At 41.9% G+C, this 26,301-nt stretch overlaps 1 protein-coding gene across 8 annotated transcripts in view; it reads left to right on the forward strand.

The window, feature by feature from the left end:
- The window catches only part of ATP6AP1 (ATPase H+ transporting accessory protein 1), a 106,707-nt gene that overhangs the window by 57,938 nt on the left and 22,468 nt on the right, over window positions 1–26,301 (forward strand). For all 8 annotated transcript variants that reach the window (XM_014573383.3, XM_006122584.4, XM_006122587.4 and 5 more), the window contains 2 exons: window positions 25,138–25,379; window positions 26,031–26,084. In XM_014573383.3, the coding sequence (XP_014428869.1) occupies window positions 25,138–25,379; window positions 26,031–26,084 (296 nt within the window). The remainder of the gene's footprint in view (window positions 1–25,137; window positions 25,380–26,030; window positions 26,085–26,301) is intronic.

Here is a 26,301-nt window from a genome sequence, read left to right on the forward strand (position 1 = left end):
CCCTGTTTTCACATTGCTTGCTTGGAGACATAGCCAGCCTCACCTCATCCTGTTACCACCCAACACAACAGCAGGTGACACCATTCACCCAAACTGAGTTACCTGAGTGCAAACAGCAGACACAATCCAATTTTCCCAGTGCCCCAGGCACACACTTCCCATTCAAATGTAAGCCCAAAATTATATTGTCTTGAACTGCAAAGGGATCTATACAGCATAACCTCATAAATTGTTTGTTCTCCCTTTGATGTGGAAAAGACAAGCCTGTGTTAACCAAGCTGAGATTTTTCATCAGACACTTCACACAAAGGCACACCCGTTTAGATAAAACAAAAAACAAGTTTATTAATTAAAAAAATGGATTTTAAGTGATCATAAGTGACACCAAACAGATCAAAGCAGGTTACCTAGTAAATAAGCAAAACTACGTGCTAAAAAGATTGGATATGAATTAGCAATTTCTCAACCTGTCTGATAATACTAGGAACCCCCCAAATTTCTACACACAGGTTAGAAATCCTTTTAGCTTGGGACCAGCACTGCCTCCAGTTCAGTCTTTGTTCCTGAAGTGTTTCCAGGAGCGCCCATGTGTGAGGAGTGAGGTCCCAAGATGATATCACACCCCACCTTTATAGCTTTAGCAGGTGGTGGGAACCCTTTGTCTCAAACAGTTCCCAGCCTAGTTTTGTGGAAAAGTACAGGTACTAAAAATGGAGCTCTTTATCATGCAGTCTGGTTACATGCCATAAGAACATAAGAACGGCCGTACTGGGTCAGACCAAAGGTCATTCTAGCCCAGTATCCTGTCTACAGACAGTAGCCGGCACCAGGTGCCCCAGAGAGGGTGGACCAAAGACAATGATCAAGAGATTTGTCTCCTGCCATCTCTCTCCAGCCTCTGACAAACAGAGGCCAAGGACACCATTTTATCCCCTGGCTAATAGCCTTTTATGGACCTAACCTCCATGAAATTATCTAGCTTCTCTTTAACCCTTGGTGAATCATAGCAGCCATTACATATAGGCTGGCTGAAATGTTTACAGGAATACCTTAGCTTTTCTATAACCCATTTTTCTTGTTGATGAGCCATTAGAGCTATCTAGCTTCATCATCATTGATAATCCTTTTTCTATGAGGAAGAAGCCTTTTTCCAAAAGAGCTCTTTCAGAAAAACACGTTTGTGGATGGGGAAGAGGGAGTTCTTTCGAAAGAAGAAGAAAGAGGAAAAAGCACAGGTGCCCTGGTGGCCACTCCGTCCATAATAATCACAGCTTAAATGCAAGATAGCGACCACACTGAATGTATGCTATCTTTCAAAAAAGCAGATTGCTTTTTTGATGCACTTGTGTGGGGACGCTCTTTCAGAAGTTTTTTTGGAAGATCTCTTCTGAGAAAAGATTCTTCCAAAAGAAGTCTGCAGTCTAGACATAGCAAATAGGTGTTTTCCAGAGTAAGTACATTAGAAATACAGACCCTCAGTCAATATTAATATCTTCAGATACAAAAATGATACATGCATATAAATAGGATAATTGTATTCAGCAAAATTTTTCCAAAGATATCTCACATGACCCATGTTATACTACATGCAAAATGCACCATAATTGCAAAATGCAATTACAAAATGCAAAATACATCATAATTATTCCATGCTCATATCACAGTAATTTTACTGTGAAGAATATGAGGTGCAGTATCACAGAGTTATCCTTCAGTCACTGCTTCTTCAGGGGAGTCAGTCCTCAGCAGCAAATTTGGTGGTTTATTTTTGCATCAGGAAATGGAATCCCAGTCTTTCCTGTGTGACTGAACAATTCTTAGTGTTCCTACCTAGGTCCTGATATCTTCCATATTGGAGGCCAGTATGTGCTTAACTAGAATAGAGCAGCTGTGTCTTTTTGGAGTCTCCCTATCCTCTCAGGGAAGCATGAAGGTCCCAAAAAGCTAGGGAGGTCCGTGGTACCAGGCCCAGTCTATGGGTGCTCAATACTTAGTTCATCTCTTGAAGGCATGGCTCTCGCCATTTCAGTTGTCTGCTTTGGCCAGAAGCTCCTTCACAAGGTACAAGGTAGCTAGAGAATAGAGAGAAGGGACTGCTATTGACACATATTGCCTAGCAACAGCTAAAGGATGGAGCTACCTAAAAAAGTCAAGAAGAGCAGCTTCTTCACAGTTGTATTTGTAGTAATTTGAGAGTCTCAACCCAAGTTATACAATTCATTTTCTATAGAACATGTAAACTTCTGATAGAGCTACACTTCCTCACCTTTGTGACCCACATGAAAATCAGAGCCACACTACAATTCCTATGAATTGTAATGAGAAAAATTCCAAGAAGCTTGTTGTTCAGACTTTGTGGTTTTGAATGTCAGCCTGATCCTAGTTAGTTGTTTCTACTGGTGTCAATAGGCATTTTGTATGTGACAGGACTGTAGATTCAAGATGCAATTCCTCATTGACCTATATGACATAAGGCATTTAAAAAACTTCCATATGGTGAATGTGATACTCTTGGCTAAGCAAACATACAGGAAATGCCGGGGTGCCGACATCCTCTGCGGGCCCCTGGGCAAGGTGGGTGGGGGCTTGGCTCAACATTACTGGAAGGGCCAGAGCCTCAAATTGAAGGGGTGGGTCCAGGGGCAGCTAGCCCTCAGCACCACCCAGAATGCACCACACCAGCTCCCCAGCCCTGAGAGTTGCCCAGAGTGCCTGGTGTGGCACTCCCAGCTGGCACACTAGCAGCGATTTAAAGGACCCAGGGCTCTGGCTGCCTCTGCTGCTGCAATAGCAGCAGTGGCAGCTGGGATGCCCAGGCCCCTTTTAATCACTGGGCCCTGAAGCAACTGGCCCCTTGGCCCACCCTGCTCTCTGTCAGTGGGCCTGGAGAATATGACTTTGAATTCAGAATAGTAACAGCTGCTTATTTGTCTATAAAATAATTGTAACATCTGTTGCCAGTGACAGGATTGAAAAATTCCATTTATATGGAAACTTTTTTTAATTGATTGTAAATGCATTACAACTGCTGCCTCCTGCACTTGCAGTTGGCACCCTCACCTTGTCTCTCTCTGGTTAAACTGATACTATCTACTATCCCTGGGTATGTCTACACTACAGCGCTAATTCGAACTAACTTAGTTTGAATTAGTTAATTCGAATTAAGCTAATTCGAACTAACGCATCTAGAACTAAAAACTAGTTTGAATTAGCGTTTTGCTAATTCGAACTAGCATGTCCACATTAAATGGACCCTGAACCGGGCATAAGGATGGCCGGAAGCAGTGCCGGCAGGGCATCAGAGGAGGACTTAGAACGTGTTGATGCTGTCTCAGGCTAGCCGAGGGCTGCGCCTAAAGGGTCCCAACCCCCACCCCGGACAGACAGTTCTCAGGGGTGCCCCGCTTGAAAAGCAGTCCTGGCTTGGAGTGCCCGGACTACCCACACTGGGCACATCACAGCACTCGGCCATCAGCCCGGCTGCACTTGCCGCAGGCTGCCATCTGGGGAGATGGGGCAATTGGGGGGCTGCAGGAGAGGTTCCACCCCAGTCCTCCCCATCGGGGGCTCGTGCCCCATTCCTCCCTCACCTCCTTCCACTTACCCTTCCCTAGCCCCTTTTCTTGATTTACAAAAAAGGACAATTGTGTTCAAAAATGGAATCTCTCTTTACTGAACAAAACTGGGGGAGACTGGGAAAAGGAGGTGGAGAGGGGAAGAGAGGCTGGGAGAGGGGAGGGTAACTAAAACGATGAGGGGTTGGGAACAGGTCCCATATGAAGAGAGGCTAAAGAGACTGGGACTTTTCAGCTTAGAAAAGAGGAGACGGAGGGGGGACAGGATAGAGGTCTCTAAAAGCAGGAGTTGGGTGGAGAGGGTGCATACAGAAAAGTTCTTCATTATTTCCCATAAAGAAGGACTAGAGGACACCAAAGGAAAGGAATGGGTAGCAGGCTTCAAACTAGTAACAGAAAGTTGTTCTTCACAAAGCAAAGAGTCAACTGTGGAACTCCTTGCTGCATGAGGCTGTAAAGGCTAGAACTAGAACAGAGTTTAAAGGGAAGTGAGATCAAGTCATGGAGGTTGATCCATGGAGTGGTATTAGCCAGGGGATAGGAGTGGTGTCCCTGCCCAAGGTTTGTGGAAGGCTGGAGAGGGATGGCACGAGACAAATGGTTTGGTCACTGTCTTCGGTCCATCCCCTCCAGGGTCCCTAGGGTTGGCCACTGTCGGCAGACAGGCTACTGGGCTAGATGGACCTTTGGTCTGACCCAGGACGGCCATTGTAAGCTCAGGGCTCAGGGTCGGGGGTCTCACTGGACCCCCTTGATTTTCATGCACACCTGCTCCTGGGTGGATAGGCTGGCAGCTCTCCTGCCCTAGCCGGCCACTTTCCTGTGCCTAGTGCGGAGATCGTGGACGAGGTCCATGATGTCTGCACTAGCCCAGGCGGGTGCCCGCCTCTTGCGGTCCCAGGAAAGCTCCCGGGAGCCGCCAGCCTGGTCCCGGGAAGAGGGGGAGGGCTGGAGGGCATCGGGTGGGTGGCTCGATCCGAGACAGGTGCAGGGTCAGCTGGCTGGGTGCTGGCAGGCTTGCACCTGGCACGGGCACCGTAGCCAGCCCATGCCCCTTTAAGCGGTCTGGGGCCAGGAGGGGGGCATAGAGTTTCCCTGGTGTTGGCCAGAGTGGCCACCAGGGAAACCTGGGGAGGGCTAGCCTCCCACTAGTTCGAATTAAGGGGCTACACAGCCCTTAATTCGAACTAGTAAGTTCGAACTAGGCTTAATCCTTGTGGAATGAGGATTACCTAGTTCGAACTAAGCGCTCCGTTAGTTCAAATTTAATTCGAACTAACGGCGCGCTAGTGTAGCGCCTATGAAAGTTAGTTCGAATTAACGTCCGTTAGTTCGAACTAACTTTGTAGTGTAGACATACCTACACTTAATAATCTCTGACATCACAGTGTGTGTGTGTGTGTGTGTGTGTGTGTGTGGCCTTTTCCTGGGCTGAGTGGTGTGTGTGTGGCCTTTTCCTGGGCTGAGGGGGGGGTGGTGTATGCGCACTCACATGCACACATAGTACTAGGGGATTCACTCACTCATTTACTCTCTTAGGGTATATCTACACTACAAATTTAATTCGAACTAACGGATGTTAGTTCGAATTAACTTTGATAGGCGCTACACTAGCGCTCCACTAGTTCGAACTTAATTGCCCCCTCTCTCCAGATGGCAGCCTGCGGCAAGTGCAGCCGATCTGATGGCCGAGTGCTGTGATGTGCCCAGTGTGGGTACTCCGGGCAATCCAAGCCAGGACTGCTTTGCAAGCGGGGCACCCCTGAGAACTGTCTGTCCGGGGTGGGGGTTGGGTCCCTTTAAGCTCAGCCCGCAGTTAGCCTGAGACAGCAGCTCCATGCTCTAAGTCCTCATCTGATGTCCTGCCGGCACTGCTTCCGGCCATCCTTAACCTCTGTTCAGGGTCCACTCTGTGTGGACATGCTAGTTCGAATTAGCAAAACGCTAATTCGAACTAGTTTTTAAGTCTACCTGCGCTAATTCGAATTAGCTTAGTTCGAATTAACTAATTCAAATTAAATTAGTTTGAATTAGCGCTGCAGTGTAGACATACCCTTATAGTCTTCAAACCTGGAAGAAGGATACACAGGCCATACTGAGACAGCTGTTAGATACAAGGAGGAAGAAATAGTTGTGTTTTCTCAACCCTTCCCCCCAAGCTTTGAACACTCCTTTACATGTAAAAAATAAACTTTAACTTGTAGCTGTAAAAAGTATACTTAATTATTTCCCGGTTAACTCAGCCAGATTTCTCCACATTCTATTCAATGTTATTTAAAATAATCACCAAAGAACTGCCCTAGGGGGAGAGGGGAAATCAGCCTGGTTATTTTGGAAACTGAATGGAAAAAGGAGCATGAAATATGCTTAGCAATATCCCATAACTTGTTTCGTGTTCTAATGTGCGATCCAGGTAAATAAATTCAAGCCAATATTTTAACCTTTAACACTAGATGTTGAAGTGCTGCTTTTCTCAGCAAAGACATTTATGTCTCTAGTGCTTTATGAGTTCATGTGCTTTCTACCCTCTCTGAAGTTCATCTTTTGTTTGGAAATGAAGAAATGAACCTCTTCTTATCAGATGAGTCAGTAACTCACCTTTAATTATTCACATCTTCAGTGTCTGAGGCCCAGGATGTTTGCATATGTATAGAATATCTCTCTGAGCCAAGAACTTGAAAGGGTCACAATACTGACAAAGGGCCAAAAGGAGAACACTACACAAAGGAAAGTTCATAGAATTCCCGCCACGTTTTTCCATTTGGGTTGGGTGGGAATTTTCCCTTCTCTCCACAGAGTAAGATACTTCCTGTAGCAAACTTATGGATTCTTTAGCAACACTGAACCCCAAGGAAATCAACATGGAACCTCTGCATCAGCTTTGAATCTCCCTCCTGACTCAGGGCCACCAATACTTATAGGATTGTGCCTTTTAAAAAGTGGGAGAAGGGAATGGGAGATAGAAGCACAGGAAATGACCCTCTGGCTCACTTAGAGGATAATAGCATGCTTCACTTCTCTGAGTTGCTCCTATGGCTGAAAGTCTCAGAGGGATAGTCATATTAGTCTGTAACTTCAAAAACAAAGAGTAGTCCTGTGGCACATTAGAAACTATATTATATCATGAGCTATATCAAGTACCAGCAATGCCCCTCTGCCATGTATATTAGCCAAAATGGAGACAGTCTCTGCAACAAAGGCTAGAAGGACACAAATCAGACATCAGTAATGGTAACGCCCATAAACCTACAGGGCAACATTTTAACCTCCTTGGATATTCAATAATGGATTTATAAGTAGCCATTCTTCAACAAAGGAATTTTATTACCTAGTTACACAGGGAGACTGCTGAACTGGAATTCATTTACAAGTTTGACACCATCATCTTGGGCTTGAATAAATATATTAAGTGGGTAATGCACTACAAAGGCAATTTCCCATGCCTTTGATATTTGTATTTACACAACAAAAGCTATGAATGGGACACATGCAGCCTGATTCAATTATCGTCATTCATTAATATTAGTCCTACAATTAACAAATAACCACCTTTGCTGTTATATATACTCTGGATTCTGTAATTTCCACTTCAGCTCACCTGATAAAGTGAGGTTTTCCCATGAAATCTCATGATATAATATATTTGTTATTCTCAAAGGTGCCACAGGACTGTTCACTATCCTATGGCTAAAGTGAAAGAAGGGCTTTGCTGTGGAACTGAAGATTGTGGGCTCAGTTCTTCTGATAGCCATTATATGTGTGAAAGAAGAAATATATAGGTATGGAAATAAATGTAAAGACACTGAAGTAATTACTGGAAAGGCTGCCCATTGCAAAAAATGTATTTAGAAGTGAATTAGTCTCTTGAGATAATATTTTTTTGATTATATTTTTTGTGTTTATAATCTACATAATGAGAGTTGAGAGCTGGCTGAGGTATTCTATTGAAGAGTGTGTTTGAATCCCAACCCCGTTCAGCAAAGATTAAAAATTGTTTCCATCTTAATGGAAGTTAGTGGGTCTCACATGAAATGAGTGTCGTGGGTTTCAGCTCCTGTGTCACAAACTCATCACTGTTCTTTGCATTGAATTTTGAGCTCTTGAGGGCAGGGATTGTCTCTGTACTACATGCAGCATCTAGTATAATAGGATCCTGATCTTGGTTGGGCCTTGTAACAGAGTGGCTTGGCCTTAAGGGCTGGAGGGCAAGGACTAGCCAACCCCGATTAAGACGTTAGGTTGGGTCAGGCATTTCTACTATAAGAAGCAGCAGGAAACTGAGATAGAGGAGCTATGTGGTAAGCTGTAGAAGAGAAACTCCCGAGGACAGATCTCAAGACTAGCAGAGTAGATGTTACGTTGTTGTTTTCAGTTGTGGTTTATTGTACTGGGGAAATGAAAAAGGGTAAGCAACTAGCTAGAAGGTCCTGTGAGACTATGTTTAGCTGAATGGAACAGGAGAGACTTGAAGAAGGGGGTAATTGTTAACAAGGCACAACACAAGTACCCCTAGCCAACCTAATGTCTTAATCAGGGTTGGCTAGTCCTTGTTCAGAACAGTCAGGGTACAGAAGAACCCCTAGCCATGAGAGGTGGCAGACCCAGTTATAGTCCCTTCACCATTAGCTCTAATAGCAGGGGCCATAATCACATCACTTGAATATATTGACAAGAGTTGGGAATGCTGTAATTGTCACATACACATTGCAAGCATCAAGGTCTTGCAAGGAGGTCTCAAGCGGTGGGTCTGGCTTTTGTATGTGCTTCTCTCTCTGGAGTGTTAAACAAAAGTTTTATTTGTACTTCCCCATGTTGGAATAAAATATGCACAGATGTTCCAACCGTAGAACCCCTAAGTCAAAATTTGAGTTTCCCAGCAGGGGTATTCAGCCTGCTGTCCTCAAAGAGTTCTCCCCTCCACATGAATCTTGGCTATTCCTTCTCCTCCACCTTGAGTTTCTAGGTTCAGAAGCCTGCACTGTTTTAACTGCCCATGATCAGACTCCTCAAGTCTTACCTGGCATTTCATGATTTGATCAAGGCATTATCTCTGGCCTTTTCTTCCTAGTTGTTGTTAAGACAACCCAACAGATTCCCAAGTGGCAATGTTCTCGGATGCTCATTAGAAAGAAAATAAAGTAGGAAATGAGTGGGAACAGAAAAATGCTTCAGCACAAATAAACCTAATACTGGTGAGGGGCGTGGGCGGGGAACAAGATAAAACTATATTTCATACTCCATTTATATCACATTCACTCATTTAATGAGCCCATAGGCAACATAAGAGTTTTATAAAATACAGAAACCTGCTGTAATGCATCCAGCTCCACAAAGCACTAGGCCACCCTTGACACACAGAGGTATTTTAAAAAATTACAAAAACAGACAGTATTCCCAAATAATGTCATGACTGAAGGGATCTATTTCAAGACTTTTGGGATTTGCAGTGTACTTTTGGCAAAGTGAATGGTTGGGTGCAAGTACCCAGATACTGCTGCCTAGGAAGGGTGATAGCTACTCTAATTGATAGGCTAAAGCAAATCACATGTGTGGACAGAACAGTGCTGTAACCTTGCCTAAGCAGCCACTTTTAGGGCCTAGCCTGTGGTGAGGGGTTGCCCTGCACCTGGCACACTCGGTGGGGGGAGGTGGCGGGTTGTCCCAGGCTCTGCATCTCCCTGAGGGCTGCCCTGCCTGGCTTTTGGTGGGAGTGTGTGATCTGGTGGTTAGAAACAGGTTAGCCAAACACACGTATTTGGCATGCTCATTCTGAAACACATTGGGCTCATTAGATAAGGCCTTATTTTTACTTTACGGTGAGGTTTAATAATTATATTTTTATGTTTTACTTTATCCTAGAAAAGAATTACAATATAAAAGTATAGTGCTTCATTTCAATCTTTAAAACAAAATTTCATCACAATCAACATAGTTCCACAGGCTGTTCCAAGTTTGACAAATAGGCATTTTCTGATGGAAAAACTGCTTATTCAAGAAAAATATCACTTGGAAATACTATCAGCTAACACTATCTACTGGTTCTAAAATAAACTAGACTAAGACTAAATGTGAGGTTGTGAGACTACAACCACACAAAGCTCTGACTCTTGCCACTGGTGATGAGAAGAAATTGAAGGGGTTCAGAGTGGTTCCTTTTCATATAACTTGGCGGTGGGTGGGAGCACAGCCACAGGGTGCATGTGCTGCCGCTCTACAGGTACTGCTAGCCAAAAGGCTCTGGAGCACTGGGCATGCACACACCTCAGTGGAATACATATCTGCATGCAAAGCGAAGAAGAACTGGACTGCTTCATAGACTTTCAGCCAAGTCACTGAGAAGGCCATAGAATGGGAGAGGATTCCTTGTCTCAGAGTTGGGCTGGACTATTGGAAGTTGTGTTCAGACACAGCCTTTACCTCCTTATTGCTGGGGTAAAGCAATCTATTATTTTCTTAAGATGATGTTTTCTCTGCTACTGTTCCTGATCTTTCTGCCAGGCTGAGAATCAACATATTGGGATGTCCACACCAGGGGCCAGGCTTAGTGCTGTCCAGAGTGGAAGGGCTGGACTAGGTACAGGAGTGAAAAATAACAGTGGACACAGCATTTTTTGGTGTAGTGAAGATGTAACACAAGGGTGTACTGGCAAGAAATTTGTCGTTATTTTCTGGCCTCAGTCACCTGGCATCAATTAGGTTTTCAAAGTTTAATGCTGCTGTTTGAAGACAGGGATCAATAGCCATAAACTCCAGCAGCCTACAGTTATGGTCAGCTTGTTAGTAAGGGGTACATGCTTTCGCGCTAAATAGTGGGGAACAGGGAACAGACCTCAGAAGTGCAGGGAGACTCATTTGATTGAGATCATGGCTCAGGAGCTGTCAAGAAAGTGGATTAACTCTCTGATGAGACAGGAGATGAGTTTATACATTTGGACCTGTGTTGCTAGAAGGGTTAATTGAACTTCAGTGCACTTTTGGTCATCATGTGATAAATGTTGGGTGGTGCAAGTTTGTCAAGTAGAAAGAAATTCTGAATAGTCTCCTTCCAAAGAGCACATCTGTTAGTTATACGATTATCTTTGCAAAACATGCTCTCTCTTGTGTGTTGGGTTGGGTTTTATGCTTACACTTTAACTTACATAATTCCACTATATTGTCAGTAAACTCAGCTGTGCTACTGAATAGATGAAAACAGAACAGAAGGCAAGCATCTTTCTATTTACATTCTTCTGTGGCAAAAGACATGCTTTATTTAAGTTCCCTTGAAAGACCTAGTCACAGAGGTCCTGTTTATTAACAATATTGTGCTTTGTCCTATGATTCACCAGTATTGTGAAGGACAGAAGCCCAGATTCTCCTTACAGCCATATGGGTATATGACCCAGGGAATGCCATTAGCCTAATTACATCTAGTCAGTCTACCATGTATAATTATGAATGGTCCCAAGAATGGAAGATGGTGATATATTATATACAGAGGTTTCAAATAACATTCCATAAAAAGGATAATTTTTAAAATTAAAATTGAAATAGATGGTATTGCGAACCTCCAAATCTGAAAAACAAACAAACATGAAACTGGCCTAAAAAATCATATTCTAAAAAGATTAAAGAGTGATTTTTGAACTTCCCCATTCCTAATAAATGTATCTTTGATAATTAGTGGTGGCAACTCTCACTGGTTTATAATGAATATTTCAATTTGGTCCATGCACACCTACATCAGTTATCAGAGTTAGTCTGTTTCAGCAAAAACAAAAAGGAGTCAGGTGGCACTTGACTATTGAATTTATTAGGGTAATAAGGCATAAAATTCCACTAGCTATGAGTCGCTTCATCAGATGCTGAAGAAGAAAAAAACGAGGATACAGAAAAGTCAGTGTGACATCAGTTCTAATTAAATCAGAGTGGCTCACCTTCAACAGTGATGGGAAGGTGAAAGTGCTTCATTGGGAAATTACATATTCTAATTTTGGGAGGGTTTTTTTGTTTTTTGTTTTTGTTTTGGTTTGGTTTGGTTTTGCTAGAAAGTGGCAGCACACAAGTCAGAACCCCCCCGGTCACACAGTTTCAAACATTTACCATTACCAGGCCAAAAAAACCAAAAACAACCTCCCTCGCCCCCCTAACCCCAGACAACAACAGGAAAACTACTGAGCTGGAATTCATACGCAAATTTAATACCCTAAACCAAGATTTAAATACAATGAACAGTCCTGTGGCACCTTAGGGTATGTCTATACTAGCCACCCTAGTTCGAACTAGGGTGGCTAGTGTAGTCATTCGAACTTGCAAATGAAGCCCGGGATTTAAATATCCCGGGCTTCATTTGCATGTTCCTGGGCACTGCCATTTTTAAATGCCCGGTAGTTCGAACTACCTGCCCGCGGCTACACGCGACACGGGCTAGGTGGTTCGAATTAAAGCTCCTAATTCGAACTGCTGTTACTCCTCATTGAAGGAGGAGTAATGGTAGTTTGAATTAGGAGCTTTAATTCGAACCACCTACCCATCTCGCATGTAGCCGCGGGCAGGTAGTTCGAACTACCAGGCATTTTAAAATGTCGGCGCCCGGGAACATGCAAATGAAGCCCGGGATATTTAAATCCCGGGCTTCATTTGCAAGTTTGAATGACTACATTAGCCACCCTAGTTCAAACTAGGGTGGCAGTGTAGAAATACCCTTAGAGACTAACAAATATATTGTATCATGAAGACATGTTGAGTGGTTCTCACATTACAATAGCTAATTTTCCTATCAGGCACTATCATCACTGTTGGAGATGTCACATCAGTTCTGATTTAATTAGCACTGATGTCACACTGCCATCTCTGTATTCTCTTTTTTTCTTCCATGTCTGATAAAGTGAGTTGTAGCTGATGAAAGCTTATGCCTTAATATCCTAATAAATTCATTAGTCTTTAAAGTGCCACCGGACTCCTTATTGTTTCTACATCAGTTAATTATGTGTCTGCTAGTGATGTGCTGCAATCAATACTCCATCCCTCTAGCTGAAAATCTACTCCTTTCTCTGGTACATTTCTCCAGTAGCTGCAGAGGCTCTTCCCTCTCTACCAGAACTGGGAAGGGGGACCTCTAGATATGCTGTACCCACTTTTCCAGGTGAGGGATAAGTGAGCAGTTCCAATAGGAGTGGCTGTCAATACCCTACTAGGCCTGATGGCATGGCACTAGAGTATGTCTTCATTGCAGAATTAGCCTGGAGGGTTGGCACCTGGTTTAGCCTAGCCAGGACATGAACATTCATGCTGCAAAGCCATACCCAATGACTGTGTGCCAACTGGTGCTGCACTTCCCCCCATGTGTTTCAGTAGGATTTCTGGGGACATGTCCCCTGGTTCTCTAAATTGCAGTGTGTGCATGCTTTCCTAGTGAATTGTGGAAGAATCTCTCTCCTGGGCATAGAGGGAAGACACTGGTGTGGAGGAAGGAGATTATTTAACTTGCATTTTCCCTGTAAAGTGTGTAGGTTATTGGCCCAGGGAGCTCTTCTTTCATTCTGGCTCTAACACATAAACTCATCTGTGTCCACTACCTGGGTTTGGAAGCACCATCAAACTACTGAAAAGGAATTTTGTGTGGAGGAAGAGGGGACAGGGGCAGTACCTGGGCTAGAGCCTGCATCTGTAGTGAAGATAAACCTTCAAAGAGGGGAAGAGAAGGTGGGAAGAGCAGAAAATTGTACACTGTATTGCGTTGGAGAAGTGAGAGTGGGGCTCCCCTGACCTGCAGTGCTTTTACTGCCCCCTCTTCCCTCAGCTTCTGCCCTATTTAAAAAACAACAACACTTTTCTCAGTTCCTAAGGGGAAGGATTTTACTCCCTGTCTATTTCCTCCCACGGCTCTGATTGGCAGCTCTTCATTATGAGGTGAGGAAGCAGGGAGCCAGTCAGAGCATGTTTTCCCTGAGAGTTCTGAAAACGGTATGAAGGTTCAATTTCCCTAATTGTTTTGGGAAGATTACCTATAGCAGGTCGAGATTCCATTACTTGCAATAACATTGAGGCAGGATTCACAAAGTCCAAAGCTATTGTGATCTAGTCTGACCTCCTGCAAAACACAGGCCATAGAACTTCCCCAAAACAACTCTTAGAAGATAAAACCTCCAGTCTTCATTTTAAAATGGCCAGTGATGGAGAATCCATCCTGATCCCTGATAAATGGTTCCAGTGGTTAATTATTATGAGCATAATTATTCTCATTATTTAAAAGGTAGCAACAGCGAGCACCTACATATTGACCAATATATGTTGTTTAAATACTCCTTCCAATAGCACTTTGGTTTTCCAGTGCAATATCTTAAAAACAATTAAACCCGTTAATATTAGTTTTAAAAATTCTGGTTTGAATAACAGGACAAACCTGAGTTTTAAAAATGTGATAGAAAACCAAAACACTGTCTGTTCTGAGTAGAACAGTTAACATTTATTTTCTCTGTCCCAGCGTTGAGAAATGTAGGAAAAAACAACCCTCTCACAAAATGAATCTTTAGTATCATTCAATTCCTCAAAGCAATCTTTTTATTTTGAGGGTTCTATCCTGGTTGCATTATAGTCAGTTGCAAACCTTTGATATAATAAACTGGTGGCTAAACTGTATAGGATGACTGAGGTTTAAGCCTTCTTTGCAAAACTGAATACTGTAGGAAGAAAATAACAGAAAACGTCATAATTTTTCTTCAAAAATTGAGGGGAATTCTGCAGCTCTTTGTGAGGTACTGAAAAGATATATCATAGGTTCCAGTCAGCAAAAAGATCTGCTGGGGTGAAACCTTGTACCCATGAAGTTTCTGTGAGGTATACATCAAACTGTAGAGAAGTTGAGATGACACTCCAAAGTCATTTCACATTGGTCACTAACCGGCCACCATATTGTTACTTGTATTTTTCCATCTGAAGATCTCAGAGTGCTTTATAGGCATTGCTTCACATCCCTGTGTTGTTTCAACTATGTATAGCTGAAGAAACTTAAGATGTTAAAGTCAAAATTCTAGCCTTAATAATGTGAGAGTCAGTAGGACATGGAAGCACAATAGATGCTGACGAACTCCGAACCATGTTATTTGTTGATGAGAGTGTGTGTGTTTGAGACTAGGGTATCAAGTGGGGGACTGGAAGTATGGTAATGTCAGCAGGCCCGTGTTTTATTGGAGGCTTGAAGCAAGCATTAGCAAGGCCTCTTCTTTAGTGATTAAGAGAATGCTAGGTCCATATTCTTCCCTGCTTCTTTGCAGGTGTACTCACACACCTTTTTCATTCTTACACATCCAGGATAGCTACTTAAGAAGAACAGATTTTTCTGCCTTGAGTGACTTGTCTTAACTCAAAAGGGAAGAACAGGGGATAGAGTGTGATGAGAGTGGCAGGTAGGGATGGGAAAAAAGGTAGAAGAGCCTCATCCTGAGAGTCTACAAGGTGAAGTGACATGAATTCATTGCAATTGCAGTTATTACACCTGCTTTACACAGATGTAAAATAAATGTGATTCACTTCACAATGCTAGCGAGGAAGCTTCTAATGATTTTTTACCAACTGTGCTGAAAGCAACAACAAATGCAAGAAGTGTACTCTCAGAAGCAGTACATTTTCTGAAAGTTTCGTTTAATCTGTGTGAGGAGCTAAAGTGCCCGTTTCAATTTCAGCAAGTGAAACTAAATCCTATTTTGAAAATTCATTTCCTGCTGTGCACTTGTAAATAGGATTGCTACTTCAATTCTCTCTCCTTCTGGTGAACGCACTCAAGTCCACTGCCCTACAATGTATAGCTGGGTCACAGATCCACACAGACTGCTGAGTGAAGCACGAGTTTATTCATTCGTTCTTTGGCACAATTTGTCCTCTTCTGAGGATCTTTGCGCTCATCGAAATGCCACGTGTCAGTGAATTCCTATACACCACTGTATTCTGGTGACTGGTGATTTGTGCCAAGTATTGTCAGTATTTAAACTATCCATAAGTCATATAGAAGATCTAATTATGTGGGGGTTTAACTAGGGACTTCTTTCTGATTGTCTAATTCAGAACTGGCTTTCTAGTCATTACTTCTGTGGACACAGAAAACATCAGTACAGTATAATTGTGAGAGGATTGTTTATTTCTCACACAATGGCAATTAGAGCCATAATTTGCAGTTTTCACTAAGGCAAAGCACCCATTAAAGCCACTGGAAATGTTGTCTGAGTAAGAACTGAGGCTTGGCCCCACAGTTGAAACAGCTTAATCAAATTGTTCAATACATTTTCACATTGATTTTTCTAAAGCCTAAATTTCTAAAGTGACCTAAATCCGCATGAAGTACATGTTTCTCCCTAGCCTGTCCTCTCACGAAATAGCATTTTTGCTAATCCTAATGCCGCCTATATTCCAGAGGGTTAGTTCAGAAGGAAAAGAGAATATTTCTATCCCCATTTGAAGAGATTGGATTCTGGCAGCAACTGTGGGTCTGAGAACACATATGAGTGCAGATCATCTAGGATGCATATGTTCTCAGATCCACAGTACCCCTTTTTTATAACCTGCACAGACTAACTGATCTCAGGTTGAGATTTTCAAGTGTTGTTAATTTATATGGAAACTTTATAGGGCTAAATCCCATCTTCAGCTTTGAGAAATCTCAGTCTTATATACTATTACAATTAAATAATTTCTGGGTGCCAAATAGTTAAACAAATTAATGAATAAATAGAGTATCATAGTGCGTGCTCCTGGGGGAGGGAGCAGGAACTACATTTCCCATTGAAATTCTGGTCAGCACTTGTGCAGAAGTTCTGGGGATATGGCAGGGCAGCTTAGTTACAGGGGCAGCCAGAATCTCATCCAGATGATGCACAATGAAAGGGGCCAGTATATTGCTAACTTTATAAGCCATTTCTTCATGAGTGTCATACTCGTTCGTATGCCACCAGGACCTTTCCTTATTGCCATTGTTATGTGGGTCATAAAACAACCAAATAAAAAAGAATATGGAGAAACTTCTCTTTGGGGAAGAAAAAGTAGTATTGCCTTTTGGACAAATACCCCCAAGCTCCCGATCCTTAGCTACAATGGAAAATTTTCATCCTGTTACAATGCTGTGTTCATTTTTTATCCTACTAGTAGCTGAAAGCCTGTGTTGCATGAGTGTTGCGGCTGAACCAGGTAATCTTTGATCAGTGCAGTCTCCCTCAGCTAACCAAAAGAAACTGCTCCATGGAAATTAGTAGTTGAGTAAGGGTAGAAATTGGCTATCTCTGAGATCAGAGTTCTCTAGGGCTCTCGGCATTGCGTTAGATAGAACTTACTGCAGCTATAAACGGTACAGATGTAATTTGTAAAGTCACAGGGCTGAGAACTTTAAAAACTGGATGGAAATAGACTGTGAATCCCAGTAACGATTCAACCTGCTGATACTCTGAATCAAAAGACTCCTCCACCCTGCTGGTTTCCATTGCTCCTCACTGACTCAGACATTCTTGGCTTCAAAGTGACACACATAATGACTATCCTGGAATCATATACAGATATTTTCCCCACTATTTTTGTACTTCTTCATTGCATTTATTATAACCAGTTTCCATTCTGTCATATTCTCTTGCACATGCACAATATGTGTAATAGCACTTTGGCCCCAAATCTCTGTTCTGAGTATTTGTTATTTGTCGCACCACAGTGCTTAGGAGCGTAGACCAGGATCCCACTGCACCAGCTCTATGAACCACACTGCTTTGGGAGCACCATCGGAAAAATACCAGTTACGTTCATCCGAGGATCTGCTCCATTCAGAAAGAGAGAGGAATGTCAGTGGGTCAAAACACTGGCAATCGAAGCTTTTTCATTTGGTCACAAAACAAAACTACCCAGATTGTTTTGAATTAGGAGTCAAACGGTGTGGCTCAAAGGGAAGAATTAGGTCCTTTCTAACTTTCAGTCCTACCACGTCAGCCCAACTTTGATCTAAGACAATGTGAAGTGCACCCCTTCATTAGGTCTCTTGTTCTCTCAGCAACAGTGATTGTTCACTGTAGATCTGAGATCAAAACTGTTATTTGTAAACCCACTAGAAAGACAAAGGGTAAGAAAAATAATAATACCCTTTAAAAAGTTAGAACATGGAGGGTATGTCTAGACTGGCATGATTTTCTGCAAATACTTTTAACGGAAAAGTTTTCTGTTAAAAGCATTTGCGGAAAAGAACGTCTAGATTGGCACGGATGCTTTTCCGCAAAAGCACTTTTTGCGGAAAAGCGTCCATGCCAATCTAGACGTGCTTTTGCACAAAAAAGCCCCGATCGCCATTTTCATGATCGGGGCTTTTTTGCGCAAAACAAATCTGAGCTGTCTACACTGGCCCTTTTGCGCAAAAGCTTTTGTGCAAAAGGACTTTTGCCCGAACGGGAGCAGCATAGTATTTCCACAAGATGCACTGATTTCTTACATGAGATCGTCAGTGTTCTTGTGGAAATTCAAGCGGCCAGTGTAGACATCTGGCAAGTTTTTTCGCAAAAGCAACTGCTTTTGCGGAAAAACTGGCCAGTCTAGACACAGCTGGTGGCTATATTGTATTCTCTTAAAGAAATTTAAACTTCATGCATTTCCAAGTAAGGAAATTTGTTGTGTGTAGTTCTTATTATATGTATACGTTGGGTGAGATGGTTCTAAGAAGATAAATTAATGTTTGTTGCAGCAGACTATAGATCATCAAATTAAAAAACAAAGGATCACTAAATGCATGTTTGAAATAGAAATAGGCAGTGATGTGCTGGAGGGACCCTGTGTTTAAAATGCCAGCATCATCTTGAAGGAAGGGCTGGATTGATTCTCCTGCCTTTGAAGGAATTCGTTCCCTCTTTTGGTCCTGCTAAATCATGCCTGCCACAGATAGATGACTTATCCCTGGGAATCATACAAATATTGCTTAAGAGTAGGTATTTTCAAATCTTTCCTGAGACAGGGTACTTTCAGGTTACTGTAAAAGTTATTTGTGCCCTCCTTTAAATAGCACAAACAGTTGAATACTGTGTTATAGTATCAATATACTTTCTCTATTTTCAGCAACAAAATGTAAAGCATTCCAGCAGAGTGCATTGAAAAGACTAAAGGTGTAGCCTCCTTTCTTGAACATGAGATAGGGAAACAAATGGATAGATTCTGCAGGCAAATGCAGCCTTGATATATGGACTTTTTCAGAGGATAAAAGGAAAAATCTCTGTGAGACCTCCTTGTTAAAGTATTGGCAGTAGTGGAAATAAAGCTTTAGTCTTCTGAAAATGTATCATTTATATTTTTTTCCAAACATACTCATCTAATCCCCATAGCTTAGTTATTTTCTCGTATAGTCTTGTTTTTGTTCATTAGAAAGTGGTTTGAAAAACTCTTTTAGGTGATATGCTGGGCCCATTCCCCATAATGTGCAGTCAGTTATTAGACAAAACATAATTTAGTCTTTTGATCTTTTTCTCAATACAAAAATAAAATAATAACATTTTGGGAGGAGGGCCTAGGGAGAGATTCAAAGTTTTATTTTACCATTGAATATTTTCCTTTGTAAAATTATCTTCTTTAGAGATATTTTCTGTGTTTAAAATATGTGGGTTAATATATTATTATGACCTGGGTGAAATGTTATAGGTTGAGTTAATTCAAACTGATGTGTGTAGGTTAATGCACCCTTCACTTAAGATAGTTTAAGAAACATTCAAGAGGCATCCACCTAAAACAAGGATAAAGAGTGCCTGTTCAGAAGCTATCCCTATGCAGGCAGGAGGGGGCCCCACTGAGGGTGTGTGTGTGTGTGAGAGAGAGAGAGAGAGAGAGAGAGGCAAAAAGCAAGAAAGCCAAGCAGTGACTGGTAATGACAGTGTGGTGTTAGAAAAGGCTAGCCAGTGAGCTTTTGGCCTTGTTGGCTAACAAGGAGTGGGGGTGGGGCTGTAAGCTAAGAAGCTGCTCCTTTTGTTCTTGGGTCTTCCTGCATTCAGAGGAGCAGGAGTTCCTAGAATCCTTTTAAATAAACAAGATGACATCAAAGAAAGCCAGACTCTAGCAATTTCTGTTTCAAACTGGAACATCCGCAACATGGCTATAGCTGCTCCGCTCACAAAGGATCAACTTTACATTTTAAAAGCCAGTACTCTGTATTAAGATGGGAGGGGGAATCTAATATAATTGAGTACATGATTTAGATTAATATTATGCAAAGCTTTTTAATTTAGCCCATTATGCTTGTGTCTTTTGAGCAAAATAATCCTCTCCCTGCACAAAGAAATTACAATGGGGCTAGGCTTACTGATGCTTCCTAGTGGTTAGGTCACTGAGTCCCAGCTCTACTCTATATTCCATGTCCCTTGCCAGCAATCACTCCAATGCTGTAGCAGTCCCCATTTTTGGGTGGGTAGTGACTCAGTCCTCCGCCATATCACTAGTTAAGTATTCCCTTTACAGTAAAGAAGTCCAACAACATATATGTAGTCTGAAAAGAAAGTGTCTTCAACCCACTTCCATACTGCTGTGGGTACTGCATTCTTGACTCAGACCTTACTGTGTCTCCCTCCCCCTTATTTCTGAAGGGGCTTGTGCTCTCTTCACAAAAGGTGGTAGAGGAGCCCAGGCCCTCCCTATACATGGGGCTCATACCTAAGGGCATACAAGAGGCAGCAATAGCACACACTCCAGAGTGCCTTCCTGGGCCACTTCCTACCATGTACTTTCCCTATCCAAGGTGTGATTAAAAGCCCCATAAATGATCCACCAGAAATGGGAATGAAGAGTTCCCTAGTTCTAGGGAAAGGTTAGTTCCTCCAGTAGAGCCTCTCTTTGCAGCTGTATCCTTCTTAAAGGGGACACCCAAAATAGGTTTCTCCTGTCTGCCCCTTTCTGAGCTGACCTGGCTCTCTTTTAAGTTCAGAAGCAGCAGAGCGAAGTCACCTGTGCCCAGGATGGCTCCTTAACCCTTTCTTTGCCAGTTTGGGGTTTAAACACACCAGTGTATACTTTACGTATTAATTGTTTTGAAGGGAGCTGTTAGGATATAGATATTTCAGCCTGCCTGTTATGGCCTATACTTTAAGAATTTGGGTGCATTTTTACAGGGATATAAAAACAAAGAATTAAATTACAGTTTATTTCTATATGATACAGGTTGAACTTCTCTAGTCTAGCACTTTCTGGTCCAGCATCATCTGTGCTCCAGCATGATTTTAGTTAGCCAGATGTCCACTTATCATGGGTATGGCCAAGTTTACTGCAGTCCCATAAAGTTGGTTTACAGCCACCAGTCCTGGCTCTCAGAGTTCTGTGCTGTTATTTAACTCTAATTTACCCATACATATCTTCTAAGAGACCAGTGAGCAGTGGAACTTCTGGTAACACTGCTAGACAATATTGACCTCCTGTGATTCAGCAAATTCTCTGGTTCAAGATGTTCAACCTGTAGTCTGAGGCGTTGTTCTTAAGCTAAGGATTTTGGCTAAGCAGCAAGGGCATCCATAAGATAGGAAATGTACAGTAATGTACTGACCTATTCCAAACCAGTTATGTTAAAATAAGCCAATTTAGGGCTGTTAGAAAGATGATCCAACCTATTGCCTCCAGATAAAGAGAAGGACCTAGATGATTTGAAGGAAACTTAGGCTGATAGCTTTCTGTTTGGCAAGGACCCATTTATTCATAGTTGGGGTTGTGACATTTTTATTTTGTGTTATTATGCCTCCTTTGTATTGTTTATTTGTATTGATTTTGTTTGGTTTTTAAATTGTTTTTGTTTGCTGTATAATTAATTTTGCTGGATGTAAACCAGTTAAGGTGATGGAATATAACTGGTTAAATAATTAAATTACTGTAATTCTTGTGCCACATAGCGCCAGCAGCAGCAAGGTCTGGGTTCACTATCTAGAAGCTCTTCTCCATCCATCCAACACATAACTGGCTTGAGCACCCACCCAGTAACCTGGGAAATTCACACAACATCCCTGGGTGTCTCTGGGAGGCAATGATTCCCCACTCATAAGCACAGAGTCTGAATATAGAAAAGAAACCTTTAACAAAAGGGGAGGGAAGTAACGTGGCATTAATTTGGGAAACCACCACAAAAAAAGTTCATAACCAAAACTACGAGTAAACATCCCAGCTCAAATAGGTTGGGCAATGTCCTTTTCCTCTCAAGCTCTCAAGTCCAGCAATGTAAGTGTCCCATTCACATGCTCTTGTCCATACCCTTTACACAAGGGAGCCTTGTCTATCCGAGGTTCTTTACACTGACAGTCTGTCTCCTTTTGAACTGAGTTAAACAGTCTGATTTCTCTGCATTCCCACACTAACTGCAAGCATTGAGAATCATATCTCACAATTCCTGCATTTAGTGTTGACACAGTTTGTGACCCCACAATATCCAAATTGGTTACAATGGGCAAAACACTGTTCTAACAGTTGAATATCTAGCAGGCCTAAGCAAACTGAGTGAACTATGTTTATATCCACAGACCCAGACTCTCATTCTTTAAACTGAGAGTTTGTGCCAGGTTAAGCCCAGGTTTTCTTCTTTTGGTATTCCCCCTAAAATTACAGACATTGCAATTAATATTGCCACAATTTGTGACACAATACCAGCCAAGTTGATTACAATGAGCAAAACACCACTCGGTCAGCAGAATATCTAACACATCCAAGCAAAGCAACAGCAAACTGTATTTACATAGACATATCCAGGGTTTCTCTCCCATTCCAGCAGGATGTAATGGAAGCATTCATTCATTCAGACACTGCTTATATTACAATAAGTTAAAACTGGTTAGTTAAATTTCAATAGAATAATTAGTTAGGATATAATTAAAAATATTACTATAGACATTAAAAGCAAACAAAAGGTAAATTAAACCCCCTCAAAACAAATAAATCCTGAATTCTTACTTGTTGGAAGCTAACGCCAATAAATATAGAATTGTTTGCATCTCTGGACTTCAGGTATTGCTGTTCTCTGGTCACACGAGAAAGACAAGGGAAATGGGAGTGAGAAGAGATATGCCCTCCAATATTTTGGTGCCATTTCTCAAATATATCACATCAGACTGATGAATAACAGCCTGTAAATCTCCCTCCCACAAATCTGCACAGCTGGTTGGAAGGGGTTACTATGTTGGACTCTCATGATGGAAGTTATGGGTTCTGGCAAGCCAGGGTAAAGGCATATGGAAGAATCAGGATCCATTTCAGGCAGGGGGGGTCATCCTGAGATTAAAAGGGAAATGGAGGTAGTGTTAGTGGATCCAGAGGATGAATGTGGGCAGAGACACTCTCCTGGGTATTTGAGTAGCGGAAGAAGGTCTGTGACTATGGGGACAGGGTGCCTTCCAGGAAAAGGAGGCTCTGCAGCCTACAGGTAAGAGATTTGAAATAAAGGCAAATGGGAAGCTGCCTTTCAAGTTCTAGGGCTGCTGAAGGATAGTGGATTAAAGTAGGGTGTCATTAAAATAATTTGGCACAACAGGGTTTAGAGTCAAAAGCAAAGTTAACAGACCATATAAAGAGATAGGAGCTAGCAATTGGTCCTAGAGAAATAAAAAAAAGTAAAAAAAGTAAAAAAGTCAGGATTTGCAGGAAAGATAACAACCCCCACTCTTTTCCCAGAGCCGGGACAAAAACCTGGGGGTAAGAATTCCTAACTGTTCAACACAGAGGGTCCTGCTCTTGGTGCTGAGCTAACTGCATCTTTCACCAATAAATATCAAATTGTTTGCATCTCTAGAATTTGAGTATGGCTGTTCTCTGTTCACAGGAGAACCAGGGAAGTGGAAGGGTGAAGGAATAAGCCCTCATAAAGGAGCTAAGTAGTAATTTAGGGAGACCGAATTCTCTGAGGTGTCAGTCCACATAGAGTATAGGTCTGTAATGAAACCCCCGGTCCAATCAATAAGCTGTAATAATGGCCTTGATACTCCTTTGAGAAGGGCTTTCAGCTAATGGAACCATGGAAATAGTGGTCTCTGTCCTACCCCTGTGTTTTTCCTTTGTACCTTCATATATGGTACTAGCACAGAGACCACTTCCTTGATGTGCAGGGGCTGTAAAATAACTTTATGTTAATAGAACAAGATTTGGCCATCGATAGTCTGCAGCCACAGTCATGTCGTGTGGATTGCCTAACAACAAGGAATGAAGTCACGGTCCCATTGATGTCAGTGAAAGTTCTGCTATTGACTTAAGTGAGCTAGGATTTCACCCAGGCTGCCTATGGCGCAGCTATTATAAGATATTATCTATCACATGGAATCCTGGGGTGCCTCTTATTAAGGAGCTACTACTATGCATGTGCAGTGAACATATATACTTTTAAACTTCAACATCTTGGCCCTCTGAACACTTTATAAGTTGTTGTTCCAGAAAACACCAGAGGAGCCTAATTCTCATTGATTCACTAGCCTGTTTTAAACATAAAAATATAGAAATGTTAAGCAATTTTTAAACTAATAGCACGCCAAAGACAAAATAGAAAAACCCAGCACTTCATCCTGGCTAACTGAAATTTGTCTGCCCTTTTATAAGAGAAAAGACTGAACTGATAACAACATATTTTTAAAAAATCAAATAATTCTCCTAAGAAATACCACTAGGAACAATATTATTCCACCTGGCTGGTGGAGACCATAAGATGTAGCCATTCTTTTTTTTTTCAGTATGTTGGGCTTTTTCCATTGCACCCCTTTATCATTTTTATCATTATTTTAAAGGTTTTCAATAGCATGAAACTAGGATTAATGACACATTCTCAGTCGGCAGTGCATCTTTACCCACATTAGTATAGCAATGGACAGTCAAGGAACAAGTGTCTCCACAAATCCCAGCCACTGTGCCTCTGCACTGACCTGAAAAAGCCACCTGGAGAGGTGAGGATAGGATAGGATAGGTGCCATGTCTATATAGTCTTCTGTCATCAAGCCTGACACAAGGTTGCTACCTACTATTAGTGGGACTGGTTTTGTGATGTGGCTACCTGCCCACTGGAAACTAGAGTAAGATCTATGGTCTGTATGAAATGAGTTTGGTGACGAGCTGTAAGAGAACTATTAGGCTACGTCTACACTGGCCCCTTTTCCGGAAGGGGCATGTAAATTTCATGAGTCGTAGTAGGGAAATGCGCGGGGGATTTAAATATCCCCCGCGGCATTTAAATAAAAATGTACGCCGCTTTTTTCCGGCTTTTAAAAAAGCCGGAAAAGAGCGTCTACACTGACCCCGATCCTCCGGAAAAAGTGCCCTTTTCTGGAGGCTCTTATTCCTACTTGAATAGGGGGCCAGTGTAGACGCTCTTTTCCGGCTTTTTTAAAAGCTGGAAAAAAGTGGCGGACATTTTTATTTAAATGCCACGGGGGATATTTAAATCCCCCGGGCATTTCCCTACTACGACTCATGAAATTTACATGCCCCTTCCGGAAAAGGGGCCAGTGTAGACGAGCCCTTAGTGATTGCACTGCTTAGCTGGCTTCCAACTGATAATATCAAACTGAAATGTTGTGTTCCAGGCCCAATTTTCTTTTTGTTTAGTAATTTAATTGTTAATGTGCTATTATCCCAGGTTCCCACAAGACCTGATGTAGTGTTGGAGTCCAGACGACAACTAATGGCCGTTGAAGCAACAGTGACAGTTCCAGACCCTCCACTGAATGTGACCAATGGGACCAACACATGCATCCTTTTTTATGCCAGTAATTTCAGCCTCACAGCCAACAATTCAATTCATGTCGATTTGACAAATTTAACATTTGTGTCCCGTAAGGTGAACTTCACTTCATCTGTTTGTTCAGCCACCAATACAACGTGAGTAGGACAAAGTTCAGTACCATAAAGTGCAAGTGATTCTAACAGCTCATCAGAAATAGTGCAATTTCAACAGGCTAATACTACTTTAATTGTGTATCTGTAGGCCAACTTGACTTGTTGGAAAATGACAGAGACAACACCCCAGGAATTCTTTAATTTTGGGGGGGGGGGGTTTATGCCTGTTTTCCTTTTTGTCTTTTTCCTGATTTGATTATGAGAGTACAGTTAAAATGAGTTTTGGCTAGCACAGATGCCTTTACTTTCCCTAGTGCCTCTGAGCTGCTGTTTCTCAGCTTCTGTTCAATGTTGTATTCTTTCTGCATTACTGAAACAGCAATTGCATTGTAAGATTTCCCAACAGTGAAGCTGTGCAAATACCCGGTATTAATCCCGCTGTGAGTATGTTCATGGAACAAGGTCTCTTGTCAATGCATTCTCTGTTTTCTGTTCCTTTGAACCACATGCTGGAAGGAGATGAAGCATTTCTGTTAGAAATGTTTGTCATTTTTGTCCAGTTTACTGTATCTTTTTGCTGTTTAATTTTGTTGTATTTATGTATTAATTTGGAAATTTAAGTTTGATTTTAAGAAGCTGCAATGCCCTAATTTAAACTGACACATGGTAACATTTAATTGTTTTTACTCGTAGGTTGTCATTGGACTATACTGGGTTACTAGATGGACTCAACAGCCTAGAAATAAGGTATCCTTATGGGTTTTTTCCAGAAAACCTTTCTGCTTGAGGTATGAGTAATATACCTGTAAATTAAAACACAAAACAGAAGAGAATCAAATGTGAATGCCATTTTTAATTCACTATTTCTGCTCTGGAATAAGGTTGTAGTAAGTTGTAAAGTTATCTTGATATCTTTCAAAAATATTATGTTAACCAGTGTTTGTTTCTATGCCGACTCTTTTTA

Source organism: Pelodiscus sinensis, chromosome 1, assembly GCF_049634645.1.
Source record: "Pelodiscus sinensis isolate JC-2024 chromosome 1, ASM4963464v1, whole genome shotgun sequence".
NCBI classification, from domain to species: domain Eukaryota; kingdom Metazoa; phylum Chordata; order Testudines; family Trionychidae; genus Pelodiscus; species Pelodiscus sinensis.